This window comes from Vicugna pacos, chromosome 10, assembly GCF_048564905.1.
Source record: "Vicugna pacos chromosome 10, VicPac4, whole genome shotgun sequence".
In the NCBI taxonomy this organism is placed as follows: Eukaryota; Metazoa; Chordata; class Mammalia; order Artiodactyla; family Camelidae; genus Vicugna; species Vicugna pacos.
Window position 1 is genome coordinate 64,232,128 of NC_132996.1, and position 15,655 is coordinate 64,247,782.

General features: G+C 40.0%; 1 protein-coding gene across 5 annotated transcripts; it reads right to left on the minus strand.

Moving 5' to 3' along the window:
• Positions 1 to 1,222: 1,222 nt before the first annotated feature.
• Positions 1,223 to 12,558, minus strand: LOC102532226 (glycine N-acyltransferase). 5 transcript variants are annotated; one of them, XM_072970841.1, is made up of 7 exons: positions 12,429 to 12,493; positions 10,362 to 10,478; positions 9,349 to 9,447; positions 6,226 to 6,333; positions 4,160 to 4,286; positions 2,645 to 2,816; positions 1,225 to 2,212 (listed from the first exon to the last, which is right to left on the minus strand). In XM_072970841.1, the coding sequence occupies exons 3-7, from the start codon at positions 9,424 to 9,426 to the stop codon at positions 1,810 to 1,812; spliced, it is 888 nt and encodes a 295-aa protein (XP_072826942.1). In that variant the 5' UTR covers positions 9,427 to 9,447; positions 10,362 to 10,478; positions 12,429 to 12,493; the 3' UTR covers positions 1,225 to 1,809. The 5 variants fall into 5 exon arrangements, with proteins under 5 accessions (XP_072826941.1, XP_072826942.1, XP_072826943.1 ...); XM_072970842.1 differs by having other exon boundaries at positions 10,301 to 10,478; XM_072970840.1 differs by lacking the exons at positions 10,362 to 10,478; positions 12,429 to 12,493 and adding an exon at positions 10,053 to 10,288 and having other exon boundaries at positions 1,223 to 2,212.
• Between the last annotated feature and the right edge of the window lie 3,097 nt (positions 12,559 to 15,655).

The following is a 15,655-nucleotide window of genomic DNA, read 5'->3' on the forward strand; positions in this document are numbered from 1 at the left end:
CAGGGGTCCTGCTAAACATCCTACAAATGCACAGGACAGCCTTATAGCAAGAATTGTCCAGTCTAAAATGTCCTTTCTGTCAAAGTCAAGAAATCTGCTCCACACTAAGCCTCCACTCTCTTGACTGGCCAAGGAATTAAACCTTAGTCCTCTGTGTGTCTGTGTGTGCCTTCATCCTCAATTCTGCAGCTTAATTTCAGGTTTAGGTGGACCAGAGGGAACAGGTTCTTAATCCAGGTGATCACCTTCATTCCAGTGCTCTGTTCACTGCCGAGTACTGGTATTTAATGCTGTTTCTCCCGAAAGGTTGGGGCAAGAAACTCTCCCACCTAACCTGTCCCAACCAGGAAGATTATCCCTCCACACCATCCCAGACTCTCCCATGAGACAGTGGCCTGAACTGCATAAATTCTAGCATCCTAAAGTAATGTGCCAAGGTCAAGCAGAAAAGTAGGTATCCATGGTGTACCACCCTCCCCTTCAACTTCCATTTCTTCTCAATGAATACTCACCTTCCTGTGTCTGTCTGGGTACCCCTACTTTCCTCTTTCCATGAATTCGCTGTGGGGGCCAGCTGGCATCTTTCAAAGTCCAGCAACCCCCACTCCTGGGCTCCCAGATGCCTGCTTGCAATTCCTCAGAAGGTAACATGTATCCTTTTCTGACATGTGTTTGCCCTAACAGAACTAATAGCCCTAAGTAATGTCTAATCTCACAGTAGCTCAGGCTGGTTTGTTTCAACCTGTTTCCTTCTTATCAGAGTCATAAATCCCATTGCCTCTTCATAGACCCTAACTTTTTTGCCTTACCTACAGCCAATCAGAAACTTGTGCAAGAGCTGATCCTGCAGCCCCCTCTGTTCATCAACCCCTTCCCACAAAAGACCCTAAGCTTTCACCCTTGGTGCACACACAGGCACCTCTTGTCTGTGTGACCCACTGCTGTCCATGGCAGCCTACCCCTAATAAACTTTTTCTTTCACTTTGTTTTGTCTCTGGTAAATTCTTTTACCACCTGTGGCACTGGCCTGCTTTGTCCCACGACACTCACTCCATCCTCTTTCCATCATGAACCACTTAGGTTCAACTTGTGCAATCAAATACAAAATCTCTTTATTGTTTGAGGGTTTTGGGTAAGTTTAGGAAGCTCAGCTCTTAGGCACAATGTTGAGTCATTTTCCCTGGAGTGGAGGCGGAGAGAGGACAGGCTAACATAGGTTAGTTTTTTTCTTAATAACTCTTCCTGCTATATCATGTGTATTTTGTTTAACACAATATCTCATATTTTTTTGTATATAATATATTTAATATGCTTCTAAAGCAGCAGAGGAGAGGATAATCTCTATAGAGCTAACAAGTGGAGTCCACCTGCTCTTCACTAAGGAAAAGGCCAGAGAAAGAGAGGAATAAGTCATAATGTCCAGAAAATAATACCCCCCCCCCAGAAAAATCAGCAAGGCCCCATCATCCTGTGCACTAAGTGTTCTAGGAGGAGGCACCTGGGGCCACATGTAGCTGGTGAAGAAGCATGGCAGAGATCCCAGAAGCGTGGGGGACTCAACCATGTGAAATCACTGCAGGAGAGCTGCTGCTGCTTATACTGAGATACTGGGGGAAGCCCACCGTCAGTCTGAGTGCAGGGGTAGCAGTGGTCCTGTTGACCAGTCACATGGCTTCCCCAGAGCCCAAACAGCAGCCACTCCTTTACTGATGATTACGATTACAATTTATTCTTTCCCTCTGTCCACCCATCTGCTCCTCCAGCCACGCCCTCATGCCCATCCCACACTGTCTTGGGTTCAGGGTGGCTTCACAGAGGCACACAGTTCCACTGGTTCCAGTCACAGGGCATGAGGATGTGATTCAGACTGTGACTCATCTTCTGCATAATTTTGTTCTTCCTGTCTACGTGAGAATACACAGGGAAGCCGAATTTGAGCAGAGCCTGGGTGTGGGTATAGATGAGGTAGGTAACGAGGCCCTGGGCCCGGTATTCAAGCGTGGTGCCTGCCATCCGCAGCTCTCCTGTATGGTCCATGAGGGACCAAGATACAGGGGTTCCCTCAGGCCCCAGCAGGCAGAAGTTGGGGAAGGTCCGGATACAGCGCTCAATGAATCTTTGGCTCCTCTCATTGCCACCAAAAGACCAGAATTTATTCACCAAGGCAGCGTAGATAGGATCCATGGATGAGAGTTTCAATGTCTCTTGGTCACTGTGGAGATTCCAGGAGAAAAGCAAAGTCCATGAGTTTTGAGGTTTATATTTATTCTTACTTCTATTATCTTGAGAGACAGAGTAGGCAGAGGAAACAGCACATGCAAAGTCCTGGAGTATGGGTGAGCTTGCAATGACAGAGGAACAGAAAGAAGGCCAATGTCATTGGAATGGGCAAGCTGGAAGGACAAGACAGGTCAAGGGAAACTGACCCAGGCCTGGTATCTTCCAGATGAGAAAGGAAATGGTGGAGTGTTTTAAACAAGGGAGAAAGACGTTTTGAATTACATTAAAAAAAAAAAAAGATTATTCTGGCTGCTTTGAAGAAGATTGATTGTGTGGAGCCAGAATGACAGCAGGGAGAGAAGCTGGGAGGTCTTTTGGGTAGTGAGGGGTCTGAGTCCTCCAGGGTAGCTTTTATCAAACTCACATGGCCTTGGGCTTGCCATCGCTCAGTGACAAGTTCTTCACATCCAGCAGGGAAGGAGCCAGTTCCTTTGTTGTCTCACTTGTCATATAGAGAAGGTTTTGTGTTACCTTGACTTTGAAGGATTTTGTGGCTGCAAGATTTTGTATTACTTCATTCAGGCTGTTCTGTGAACCTGGATGTTATAAGAAGAAATGCAATGATTTAAGTCTATTCTAGGAAGAAATTCTCCAGCGGAACAGGAAGTATGTGAGGATTTTGAGAATTTTGGTCATGAGCTTGGTGCTGCTGCTGTGTGACTGGGGTCATATAGTCAGGAGTTGTGCAATTTTTTATGTTTTACATAAGTGAAAATGTGCCTAGAAGTTCATTCAGCCATGGTCATGCCATTGGTGGCAAAATGAAGTCTAAAAATACACATAATCATGTAGTTTTGATGATAAAAGAAGATGAGTTATAAAAATCATATTTTTTACAGCACTTATTGGGTTCTCGATGTGATAGACCATTGCAGTAATGGCTCACAATTTGCCCACATCTCCTTCTATCCGTTCCCTGGAATGTTCCCCTCCTGCACCACATCTAACTTTGGCCATATGATTTGCTTTCACCAATGGGAGGGACAATTTGATGCAGGGAGAGGTTCAAAAGTGTTTGCCCATTGGGGAGTGCCATAACTCCTGGTTACCTTGGGATCAACTGAACCATATGAACTGGCCTAGGCTAGCCTGCTGAGGACATGTGCTCCTATCATGGTATCACTGTGGCCAATAAGCCAGCACTGACAGCCAGAACAAGCATTCAGACATATAAGTGAGGCCATGCTAAAGCAAGCAGCCCATAGTCTACCCATCAGCTAACTGCATCTGCATAGGTAAACCCAGAGGAGACCAGCAGATTGTTGATTCACAGAATTGTGAGGTTTGCTATGTAGTGAAAGTTAACTGAAGCATCCAGGTATCATACTAGGCAATTCCTATACAAGATTTCACTTAATCTTGTCAACACTCATGTTTTAGGTACCACTATTATCCCTATTTTTATGTAGGAAAATCATGATCTCAGAGAAGATAAGGTAACTGGCTAGGATCACATAGCAAGTGACAGGCAAACACCATCTTAGGTGGTCTGTCTCTGGAGGGCGAAAGCACAGCCACACAGGTGTTCTTTGTGACCTGGGAGGTATTCTGTGGCACAAGATGTCATTCCTGGAATGTCCCAAGGGAAAAGTCCCTAGGGGAAGCTCGGCTCTGACACCCAATCACCCTAAGGGATCCTGGACATGTCTGCAAAACATGCTATAAATCCTTGGCTTTCAGGGACTTATGCTATGGTTCTTTATATGCAGCCCAGTCCGTGAAGCTTTGAGAGTATTTTTCCCCCGTTACAAATATAGTTGCAGCTGAGTAAAAAAACTGACAGCAGGCTCTGGAGCTTGGAGAAAGGAGGTATGTGTCATAGGAGAAAGTGTTCAGGATGGAGATGTGAGTCAGCATGTATCCCATGCCTTTTACTGACTTTGGATCTGCAAATGCTGTTTCCAGTTGATCACTTCTGGTAAGCCAAGGAATTCCTGACAGTTCTTGAGGTCCTTGGAGTAGATATGGTAAGTATTGGTGTAGTGATCAAGGTCATCTTTCATCTCCTGTTACCATTGAGAAAAGGGGAATAAAACACATTTCTTATATTTCATGATTATAATACTTGCTTCTAAATTCCACTACACTGTGATATTTTTAAGTACCAAAATATTGGTATTTGTATTAATGCATTACAGTTTTTGCTGAGTCCTTCAAATCACGAGATCAAGATGAGAGATTCAGGTATTCAAATTATGATAGAAAATTACACAAAAATACAATTCTTTACCCATTTCAACTCAAATAAAGACACAACTATTTAGAAAGCGTTCTTCAATACGTTCATCCTCCTCAACAGGAAGAAGAGAAAAGCAATTGACAAGGAAAAGCTTCTACTATAAGAATAAATTTTACTGCATTTGAAATACTTGTGGAATACACAAACTATGAAGAGGGCTGTATTAAATTTGGTTATGGATAACTCTGGATTGAAATCTCCATCTATACTTCATGAAGCCAAAGAGGATGAAAACCAACTAGAAATGCTTTCTTAAAATAATACAATAGCTGAACAAATTGTAGTCACAGAAAAACAAAGAAACCACTTATTTAGAAAGATCACCTCAAATTATTAAATAAGAGATTAGATTTTTTGAAAGAAGAGGGTACAGGAAAATATTACCACAATGAGTATAGAATTAGAAACCTTTTTTAAACAATAAGAATATGTTGCACAAAAATATACTCACAAGTCAGCAATGATACCACGAACATATTTTGTTCTTTAGGATAACATTTATGATAAAAGATCAAACAACTTTATTTCAGTTCAGTTTTTATTATTAATATACATCTCTTTATTTTTATATTGTTTGATTTAGTGGTTTTTAAATAACTTAATTTGTATGATAGGTATATTTATATTTTTATAATTTATTTTTTAACATTTTTTTTGATTTATAATCATTTTACAATGTGTCAAATTCCAGTGTAGAGCACAATTTTTCAGTTCTACATGAACATATATATATTCATTGTCACATTTTTTTCTCTGTGAGCTACCATAAGATCTTGTATATATCTCCCTGTGCTATACAGTATAATCTTGTTTAGCTATTCTACAATTCTGAAATCCCAGTCTATCTTTTCCCACCCCCTGCCCCCTTGGCAACCACAAGTTTGTATTTTATGTCTGTGAGTCTGTTTCTGTTTTGTATTTATGCTTTGTTTGTTTGTTTGTTTGTTTGTTTTTAGATTCCATGTATGAGCGATCTCATATGGTATTTTTCTTTCTCTTTCTGGCTTACTTCACTTAGAATGACATTCTCCAGGAGCATCCATGTTGCTGCAAATAGTGTTATGTTGTCAGTTTTTATGGCTGAGTATTATTCCATTGTATAAATATATCACAATTTATAATTTTACTGGATATTTTAAAATAAGTTTAGGATTTTTTGTCTTTTAAAGATATTAACTATTTAGTTTCACTAATTTTTAAGTGTTTCCCCAAAATGCATACGGAAGTTCTAGTATTATAAATTTGCTTTTTATAATCACCCTAACTCACCAACCTATTTTATATCTTCCTATCTTTACCTTTCCTACTTTCTCTGGTTAGAATGTCCTCCTTTCCTTGTCAGCCTAACAAAGATACATTTATCTACAAAATCCAGTTCCAGTGAAACATCGACTAAGAAGTATCTCTAACCTGTGCCTGTACCCTCCATCTCCAACCTCCATAGTTTACTCAGCATTCATCTGTGCTGTCTCTGTATGTGGCACATCTTCTGTTCTTGTATACTTTACACTAAGTTGTAATTTATTTACTCATCTATATTCTCCACCAGGCTATGAGGTTCTTTAGGACAGGGACTTGTCCACCATCACTACAATTTATTTCTGTATCCCTAGGGTCTACCACATTGCCAGATGCATGGTAGGCACATAGCAAATATTAACATAGATGCACATTCACGCTACACATTCATTCATCTGGTACCTTACCTGTTCCTGAGGGCGGATAACCACTGTATTAAAATCAGGCCACTTGTCCACCAGGGCCTTTAGGTTGAACGGGTTTCCCTGGTTCATGTGGCAGACGGTCCCATAAACCTGCAGTGTCCCAAGAAGGTGAGAAGGTCGCCTTATTAGGAAGGGATGACAATGGGCATTGTTTGATCAAGATAAGGTTTATTTCTATGAAATCAAAAAATATTACAGTGGGAAAGGGCCAAATAAGGTGTCTCACTCAAGCTTTTTCTTCCCATTTAAGACAAATTATAGATGCATATAGTAAAATATTTGGACAAATAAAACTAATGATCTTAGGAACACCACTCTTTATTGTAGGGTTTAATATTATCTTTTCCCAGACACTCTTCTATTCATATACATAGAGACACACAATTTTACAAGGTGTTTTTCCCCACTGAATACACCGTGGGTGTATTTCTATGTTCATAAACACAAAATTTTTCAATTATGTTCTAGTGGCTGCACTGGATTCCATTATATGGATGGATCACAGTTCATTTATTCGTTTGCCTATTGATGGTCATTTCAGTTGTTTCCAACTTTTCACTTTAACAAAGAATTCCTCATGGGGTATGCTTGTACAGAAATCATTGCATGGGCACCTGATATTTTCTTAGATTATCCAGAAGGGTAATATCTGGTTCAAAGGTTAAGGACATGTTTAAAACTCTTTAACATATATGTCCACATTACCCTCTGGAAAGTTTAAATGAACTCCCACCAATAAGCAGAGGCTACAGCCTAGCGCTCAAGAGAATCAGCTGTGGAGTCCCATAGCCTCCATCCAGTCCTGCATCTGCAACCCCACCATGTTGCACAGGATGTTGAGAAAGAGAGAGGAGTGGGGAGACAATGAATGAGATCTCTTATGGACAAAGTGTCCTAGTGGTTTGGGGGCTGGATGGAGATCAGCATGAGCCTCATGACAATTGTGAACATGAAGCCTCTGCAGATACCAGCATAGAAACATGCCAGAGATCAGAGGTCAAATATATATATATATACACACACACACAAACACACACACCCACATGCCAGTGACCAGAGGTCAAGTGTATATATATGGTTTCTACCATGGGTAGATAGTGACCAAACACTGTACCAACTTCCTTCCCTCCAACCACCCTCCACCCCACATGAACTCTTGATGTTAAATCATAGAGAAAGAGAAGAGAAAAAAGATTTAAGTTGACTGAGCTTATCCAAATGTCTCCTGTTTTCAGCCATGAATGGAGGATTAATACAGAAATTCAGTACTGTTTGGCAAAATGTAGACATTTTCTTTTTACACATTTGCATTTGGGGGTCTGTAAAATTGTGTTGTGCTAATATACTATCCATCGCAAGATCTGACAATATGTGGAACTGTTATTTTTTCTTATTCCTCTGGTCTAATTAGTTAAAACTTGTCTTTTTTCCTGCTGAACTCAGAACATAATGAGCCAGGCAGCTACTCTAAATTGACTCAAGTGGAGTTGACACATGCAATAAAATGCATTTAACACCTAACACTTAGCAGACTGGATGGACATTGTCTCAAGTGAGACTCAGGCAAGCATTGAGTTCTGGGTTATACCTCCACTAGAAGAAGCTGGCAGACAGTTATTTCAGGTTTCAACTAGGGTAAAATGTATGTTTTTAATATACTACCAATGCTATCTCTTCATGAAAGTTGAGGAGTCAAGAGGGCCCCTTTATCTTATGACAGAGATGCTCCAAGTAAGGACACTTGGGAACCGCCAAGAGTTTTCTCAAAACGATTGAGGCCCACTCAAAATGAGGAGTAAAGAGAAATCCGAATCACAAAATTCTACACTCTAGAGCGTGGAAGAAAGACTTTTAGCAGGAAGAACTTTCAAAATAGCTACTCACCATAAAAATATCTTAGGCAAGTGTTATAAAGTGTGTAACTTGTGTAATCTCTAAGAAAAACTGACTGTCTCTCTGAGAGATTGCCTGAATCTTAAGGATTATTAAGCAAAAGCAGTTAGATATTAGGTAACAGGGATGAATGTTAGTGGGATGTACCAAAGAAGGTGGGTGACTTTAGTTTCAGATCAGTTCATTTGAAGTCTCTTTTTTGGGGGGCAGTAAATAAAGAATTAAGGTGAGTTGTTTCATTGTGTATTTCTAATCAATGAAAATGAAGCCATATGATCTACAACGCTAATGTTTTCTCTTTTATACTGAAAAAAGGGAGTAACAAATCCATTAGGGAGGTGAGGAGGTGAATGCATTTATCTTATCTAAAATGTATGTATCTGATAGGAGTATCTTTCTTATAAAACAGTGGATATTTAGTTTCTATTTCTACACAAAAAAAGTTGTAGAGGAAAACATTGTCCTCCAAATACACAGACACACACAAAGAGACATAGACACACACGGCTGTGCTTAAATTCCACTGGAATAGATCCCATCCCTTTGGTTGATAAAGAAAAACTCAAGTGAGGACCTCAGCCTATCATTAGAGTTTCTCTTGAACGGTTCTGGATGTAGGCATTTATGTGTATGTTTTATTTAACCCTGAGATTTCCAATCAACTGTACTAGGTTAACAGAGATACTGGGAATCAGCCACAAAATGGCCTGATATGCAACAAGTTCAGAGCAATTGGAAAATTTAAGTCAAATAGAAATTGACTTATTAATTTTAAAGAAGGTTCATGATGGTTAACCTCCCACCTGACAAGTGTTCCTTTAGGGAGAACAAATTAAAAATTAACATGTAGTGTCTCAGCTAACTTTGTAGAAGGAAAGTGCTATTATAGAATGTCTCCCGGAAGGGAGCAAGGGAATACTTTTTGAATCAGCTTGGAGCAAAAGGCAGTGTGAGGTCTCAGGCATTCTTATGTTTATACCGTAGCATTGCAAGTCACTACTTGTGGAGAATCACTTAACTGAACCTCCATCTTCTCATCAGTGACACGGACATAACAGCAAATACCTTGTAGAGAGGTTATGCAAATTCAATGAAAGAAAACAAGCAATAGTGCCTGGCACAGAATAGGTGCTCAGCAAATATTAGTCTCTCTTCCTCCTCATTCACATGAGGTTTCTATTCCTTACTCTCCTCAGAATTTTCCATTGTCACCTTTAAGGATGTAGGAAGGCTGTTCCTCAAGGATCTCTCCAGCATCTGCAGCATCTGGGCACCTTGCAATGGGAACATCGTGGAAGACACTTCAGTAGCCTAGAGAAACAATCAAGAAACAGCCAGGAATGAGAAGAGCTGGAGGAAATTTAGAAACAAGAATAGCAAGTTCTGTGCCATTTGCTGGAGACCTCTTCAATGTCTCATTATTGGTGTCCTCTTCACTAAAGTCCTCACCAATTCCAAAGAAGAATGAGACTGTTAGAAACTGCAGGACCCGTTTCTGAATTTCTATCACTAATTCTTCTGACTCTACCAGTAATAAGCTGTGTGACCTTGGGAAAGTTACCTAGCCTCTCTGTGCTTTGGTTTTCTCAAAGTAGATGGCATAATAGCACTATCTAACTCATAGAATTCTTGTGACGATTAAATGAGCTAATACATCAAAAGAGTAAATAAGTGCCTATAAAAGTATCTGTCATATATAAACACCTATTTTATTACTACTCCCATTCCTCTTCCTCTCCTTCCTCTTCCTTCCCATTCCTCCTTCTTCCCACTTGATTTAAAGTGCATTATATTGCCTGATATTTTGATGCAGACTTTCTAATATAGGGCACTTTGACATGGTTTAAAATATTAACAATTAATCTTATTGTTTGTTTGTTTAATTGACAAGTCATATTTCAAGCTGGTACTCTCACCTTAGCACTGAGCCTCCCCCTATTTTTGAGTCTTACGCCATCTCTAAGCCTCACTCTTGGATCTGTGATACCTGTTGCACAATTACCAGGCAGCATAAACATAGTATTTTTACATATTTGACTCACTGCATCAAATTGGGATTACTAAAATATCCCGTAAAATCCTATCTACATGAAAAAGGAAGAAAAAAGGTTGCGTCACAGTGTCTTGGTTTGGAACTTTGATCTTGGGAGGAGCAGAAAGTTACTTTTTCAAGACAACACTGAAGAGGTTTTCTGAGAAGATACGTATTAAAACAGGCCACGCACGAGATGACACACTCCAAGGGAGAACTGGGTAGGTAAATTTGTGATTTTAGAACAGCAAGGTACTTTCCTTTCTGGCCAAAGATAGAGTCACAGGGTCTGGATTATTAACCTTCCCACCTGAAACAATGACAAAATTAAACAAAGTAAATAAAACAACAGTTTTCATATGTTGGACATCAGGCAACATAGTAATATGATCCCTAAGAAAAGAGAAACAGAAAATGTGAGCCTTGGCATTGAATCAACTTATTTGAAGGCTGCAGTTCAGAGAAATGAAACTGATCAGAGCACAGGGTCTCACTGACTTGTGCCTGCAGAGACTAGAGTCTGGGGAGGCCAGAGTGGAGAATCAGAGACAGAGAGAGAGAGAAAGCCAGCTGGAGAATTCTTGGGGAAGAGCAATCTCCTAGACTCTTTGGCTCAGTGCTGATCTGTGTAAGGGGAAACTACCTTAGATTTTAGCCTAGGGAAAGAATCACTGGGAAGGCATAGGTGGGAAATCCTCTACAGCTCACACAAGGCTAGGAAGAATTTGTGTTCTCATCGACTGTAATGGAAGGATCTCATAACATAAGCGCATTGGATAAGATCCTCAGGCTTAGCAGGGGGTTAAATTCAGCCTTGTCGCTTCTAAATTCACCCTAACACTGGTTAAAAGCAAGTCTTGAAATGATCCAACTGATTCCAATAATTTAACTGTGCACCAGAACAAAAGACAGTACTAAAAATAAGTACAACAAAGTCTAATTTGAATTGTCTACCATTCAATAAAATGCTAAGCATATAAAGAAAGAGGAAAATATAAAAACACACATCAGTAAAATTAGACCCAGGGGAGACACTTGCAAAGCCATATTGAAAAATATATTTATGATCGCAATACTGCTATCCCCTCTAATGTAATAATCCCTGCAAATGAGGGTTCTCTTTACCTAAAAAAAATTAAAGTAGGTAAATGCAGAGATGTCGGAATCTACAGACAAGAATGCTGAATAGTTGCAATCTTGCTCCTCATTTTTAAGAAGATAAAGGAACACATGATCGTGACTGGGAGAAAAATGGAAGATATAAAGATGAATATGGAGTTTATAGAAATGAAAACAATATAGTATCTTAAATGAAAACTACCCTGGATATGATTAACTATAGAAAAGACACTGCAAAAGAAAAGGAAAGTGAAAGACATAACAATTAAAACTCTCCATAATGATGCATGGAAGGGAAAAAAAGAATTAGAAGACTCATTATTGCTAATATGTCACAATTTTTCCCCCAAGTTGATCTATAGGTTCAAACTAGTCATAAAAAACCCAAGTTTCACTTGTAGAACATCACAAGCTGATTCTAAAATGTATGTGATTTCAAAGCTTGCTAGCAAGATCGAGTAATCATGGCAGGATGGTCTTGGCATAAGGACAGACAAATAGATAAATGAAATAGAGTAGAGAGCTGAGAAATATATGGACATTTGTGGTCAATTGATTTTCTACAAAGAGGTTTCAACAATTACATGGAGATAGGACAGGCTTTTCAAACAATGGTGCTGATTTTTAAATTTTTAAATAGTCAAGAAGACTCCCTGATGGACTCAAGTGGTTGTAAAGTTCTGAATGTAGATGTTCGAAGAAAGTCATGGTCTTCTATACTCATTTGCTTCCGCTACTTTCTGCTCCCTGGGTGGTTTATCTAAAATAGCTCCCCATTCCATTTTGGGAGTGTTTTATGAATTTGAGAAAGAAAGAAAAAAAAAAAGGCAGCCCTAAAACGTAACACTTTCAGAAAACAGCAACATGAGGCAAGGTCATTCTGTGTATGTAATGAAGTGAGACAAAAACAAGCCCATTTCACAATGATGTTCAAGAACACGGATAAAAGCAAGAGGCCAGTCTCATCTGCCGATACGGCCAAATACTCCTCGCCCCAGTCAACAAGTACCTGCTACTTCTTTACCTCTGCTTTTTGCCTTCTGCCTCATGGATTACAGTTTAACAGAATTGCAACACTGCCTGGCAGTACCCAAGCGAGAGCAAACCCATGCTTCCTGGAACCCTCCCCCACATCACCTACCTGTTCAGTCCCTACTGATGTATTCTCACCGAGATTTGCCTCGTTTCCCCACAGGGTGCTGGCTGTCTCGTTGCAACAGACAGTAAGCCTGATTTTGTTGGGCACTAGAGTGTTCCACGTGGTTTTTGACTGGAAGTTATTGGCAAAATGAATTGCTAAGCTCTGGGGCATCCGCACCAATTGGCTAGTTCTGTGTTTATTTGACTTCCCAGAGCCTCTTCTTTCCAGCTTAACTCCTCAGGACTACTGGTTCTTCAGGACAGTTGCAAAAGGTTTGGATTTGCAGAAATGGAACAAATATTAGTTTGTTTCTAGGGAAAAACACATATCTAGGTTACAAGTATTTCACTATATTTTTGGCTCCTGCAGCTTTAATGTGTTAGGTAATGTGTGACTGGGGAATGTTCCAGATTTTCCCATGTGTGTGTCCCCTGTCTCCTTCCTAGATCCTTGCTAATCATTTGAAGAGAACAACAGATGCGTAATTTCCCTTTGCATCTCCTTCACGATATGAGAAGAGGAGAGACTTAGCCAGACCCTGAAGGCTCTGGTTTACATTGACCATAGCTGCTGACCTCCTTAAGATTCACTTAGGGAGTGTAGATGGGATCTTCTTTACCATTTGGCTCTGGTCTATCTTCCTAGACTCTTCTGTGGTTACTCCTCATCAACTAAGACTACTGGACATTTCTTCAATGCTGTGTCTTCTTTAGCACCTCTATCCTTTCTGCATTTTGTTCCGTTTGGAATTCCCTGATCCTACTATTCTGAATTCACCTTCCATTCATTCTTCAAAGTCTAGCTTAAGGGCTTGTCATCCCTAGTGACCTCCTCTCTTGTTTCTTACTCCCTTTTCTCTGCTCTCATAAGTGTTTATGCACATCTGCATTACAGAACTTGTTACATTCTGCTAGAGTCTACTTTTCTAGATGGTGAACTCCTCTGGGGCAGAAAACGCATCTTATTTATTGCCGTATCCACTGTATTTATCACAGTGTCTGGAACATAGTATGCCTTCAATAAATGTGTTGTGAATGAGGTAATGAACAAAAATGCTTGTGTTCACCTCTCTGTCTAGTCACGGTCAGGGACACAGATTGATTGATTGATCGATGAATCCAATCGATGTATATGCACTGAGTGCATAAATAAATATATGCTGGATGTGGGAAATGTTTTCTGCTACTTTGTACTAGGTTATGTCTTGAATAAAAGTCCAGACCAAGGTAGAGGCACCCTTGTCTTGTCTTGGAGGGTCTTAAAACTGTAAAAAGTATAGCATTCCTGAAGGCCAATCTTATCTTTTATCTAGAGGTGACTCTCAAGCAAGATACATGAGTATAAGATGCAATGTAGAGATGGATGTCAAATCTGCGGGGTGTGATATTACTGTATTTCCTGAAAAACATAGATTTGGAACCACCCTTCACGGACGCACACACAAGCCAAGAAACAAGAATGGTGCCTCATAAATAAGACAGACTGAAAGCAACTGAGAGTGAGCTTCTCCAGGAAACTGGATACACCCAGTTGAGCTGGCACAACTGGGCAACATGCAGGAGTGAAATTCAGGACCTTTGACTTAGTCATTCCCAGAGGGAGAAATTCGCCCAAAGAAAGCAATTCAAAATTGATAAAGCCACACAAATGTAAGCAAGGACTGAACAAAATCTCAATGCCCAGCAATAGGGAAAGAAATAAAAAAATCTGATGCAACTCCATCACGACATAAATGTAATTCCTATACATGGGACACATGGGAAAGTGTGAAAATAAAATGAGATAGCGTAGGACATAAAACAGTTCATATACCACATACATAAGCATAAATTTTAAAAAGAACACAGGCAAATAAAAACCTGGATTGTGGTAAGAGCAGTACAGGTGAAATCTTTAAAGTAAATTTGTTTATTATACGATTTAAATAAACAAAGAATCTGGCCTGTATGCTTGTCCTTAATCATCTACTCTTTTCCTTGCTGACGTTAAGTACAACAATCTTCTTGTCAGGCAAAACACCACCTACCTTAAAATATAACCAGAAGTACTACATATGGTAATGTTTGCAGTGTCTTCACATATTAAGTGCTCCATTCACCTACCCACTTCCAGAAAGTGTCCAAATCTTTCCTCATTCATTTATTAGTTCAGATCAGAAACCTGCAAGAATTTTTCATAGTACCTAACTAGTTGCCTCTTACAGACTAGGTGCCAAATACATGGCTTTTTTTTTTCAGTTGAAGTTATTCCTTTTCCTGAGTTATATTTGTCAGCATCTCCTGAGCAGAACACAATATGAGCATTTTGATTTGTCTCCCGTAAGTGGAGAGGATGTCACGAGGCAATATGAGCTCTTTTTTCTTTTCTTTTAGCGTGAATTCTCACCTGGAAAGCTGTCTTCACACCAAGCTCTGCAGGAACGAATGAAGAAAAGCAATGTCTGTATCATGAAATTTCCCTCTAATGCAGTCGGTTCAACAGTGTCTGGTAGAGTACATTGCATTTAGGAATGTTTTCTTCAGATTTGGCCAAGCTGAGGATTGTCATGTGGACCTTTGCACTAGGAAAAAAAAAAAGTGGGGTATCAGCTCTCTACAATCCAGCCCTTCCTCCCAGGATCTCATGTTGACGGGACTGGCTCTGCCAGGCTGGGAGGCTGCCAAGGTGCCATCTGAGCTTCTCTTTGCAAAACACCAGGCTGTTCTTTGCCTCCCAGGCTCTGCCATTACTCTGAAAACCAAGCAGTATGAAACTAACAGGCCAGATACTGGAAAGAGTGTCACTCTGTATAGGCAATACCTTCTTCCCTCCCCTTCCCATTCTCAAGTATGTGCAATAAGACTAAGGTAATGGGAAAGATATGGTTCAAGTCTGATTTACAGAATCTGATCTCTCTTCTTACACATACGCAGAACGGAAAATTATTTGCATGGAGTGACTCAAGCTGTTAGGATCCTGCTTTTTTTTTTTTCAGGATAAGCTGTGTCCTCTCCCTGTCCGTTCTGAGGCTACAGTTAAACATCCCCACAGTGACTCAGCATGGGCACTTTTTAGTCTCACATTTATAGAGAAGGAAACCGAAACTCAATGTGGCTGAATTAGATAGAATTCAGACATAGATAATTTCACTCTCAAATGTCCAGTACCCCACATTAACACTTACTCTATACCATCCTCAGAAAAGAAAAGAGGGTTCATAGAAACGATAGTCTGAGTCCCAACTCCAC

Coding starts and splice junctions, on each gene's coding strand:
- LOC102532226 (XM_072970840.1), bottom strand. CDS start 10,154: ATGTTTATGCTGCCTGGTAATTGTGCAACAGGTATCACAGATCCAAGA. Junction 4,287..6,225: donor TTATCCGCCCTCAGGAACAG/GTAAGGTACCAG, acceptor CAATGGTAACAG/GAGATGAAAGATGACCTTGA. Junction 2,213..2,644: donor GATGGCAAGCCCAAGGCCAT/GTGAGTTTGATA, acceptor GAATCTCCACAG/TGACCAAGAGACATTGAAAC.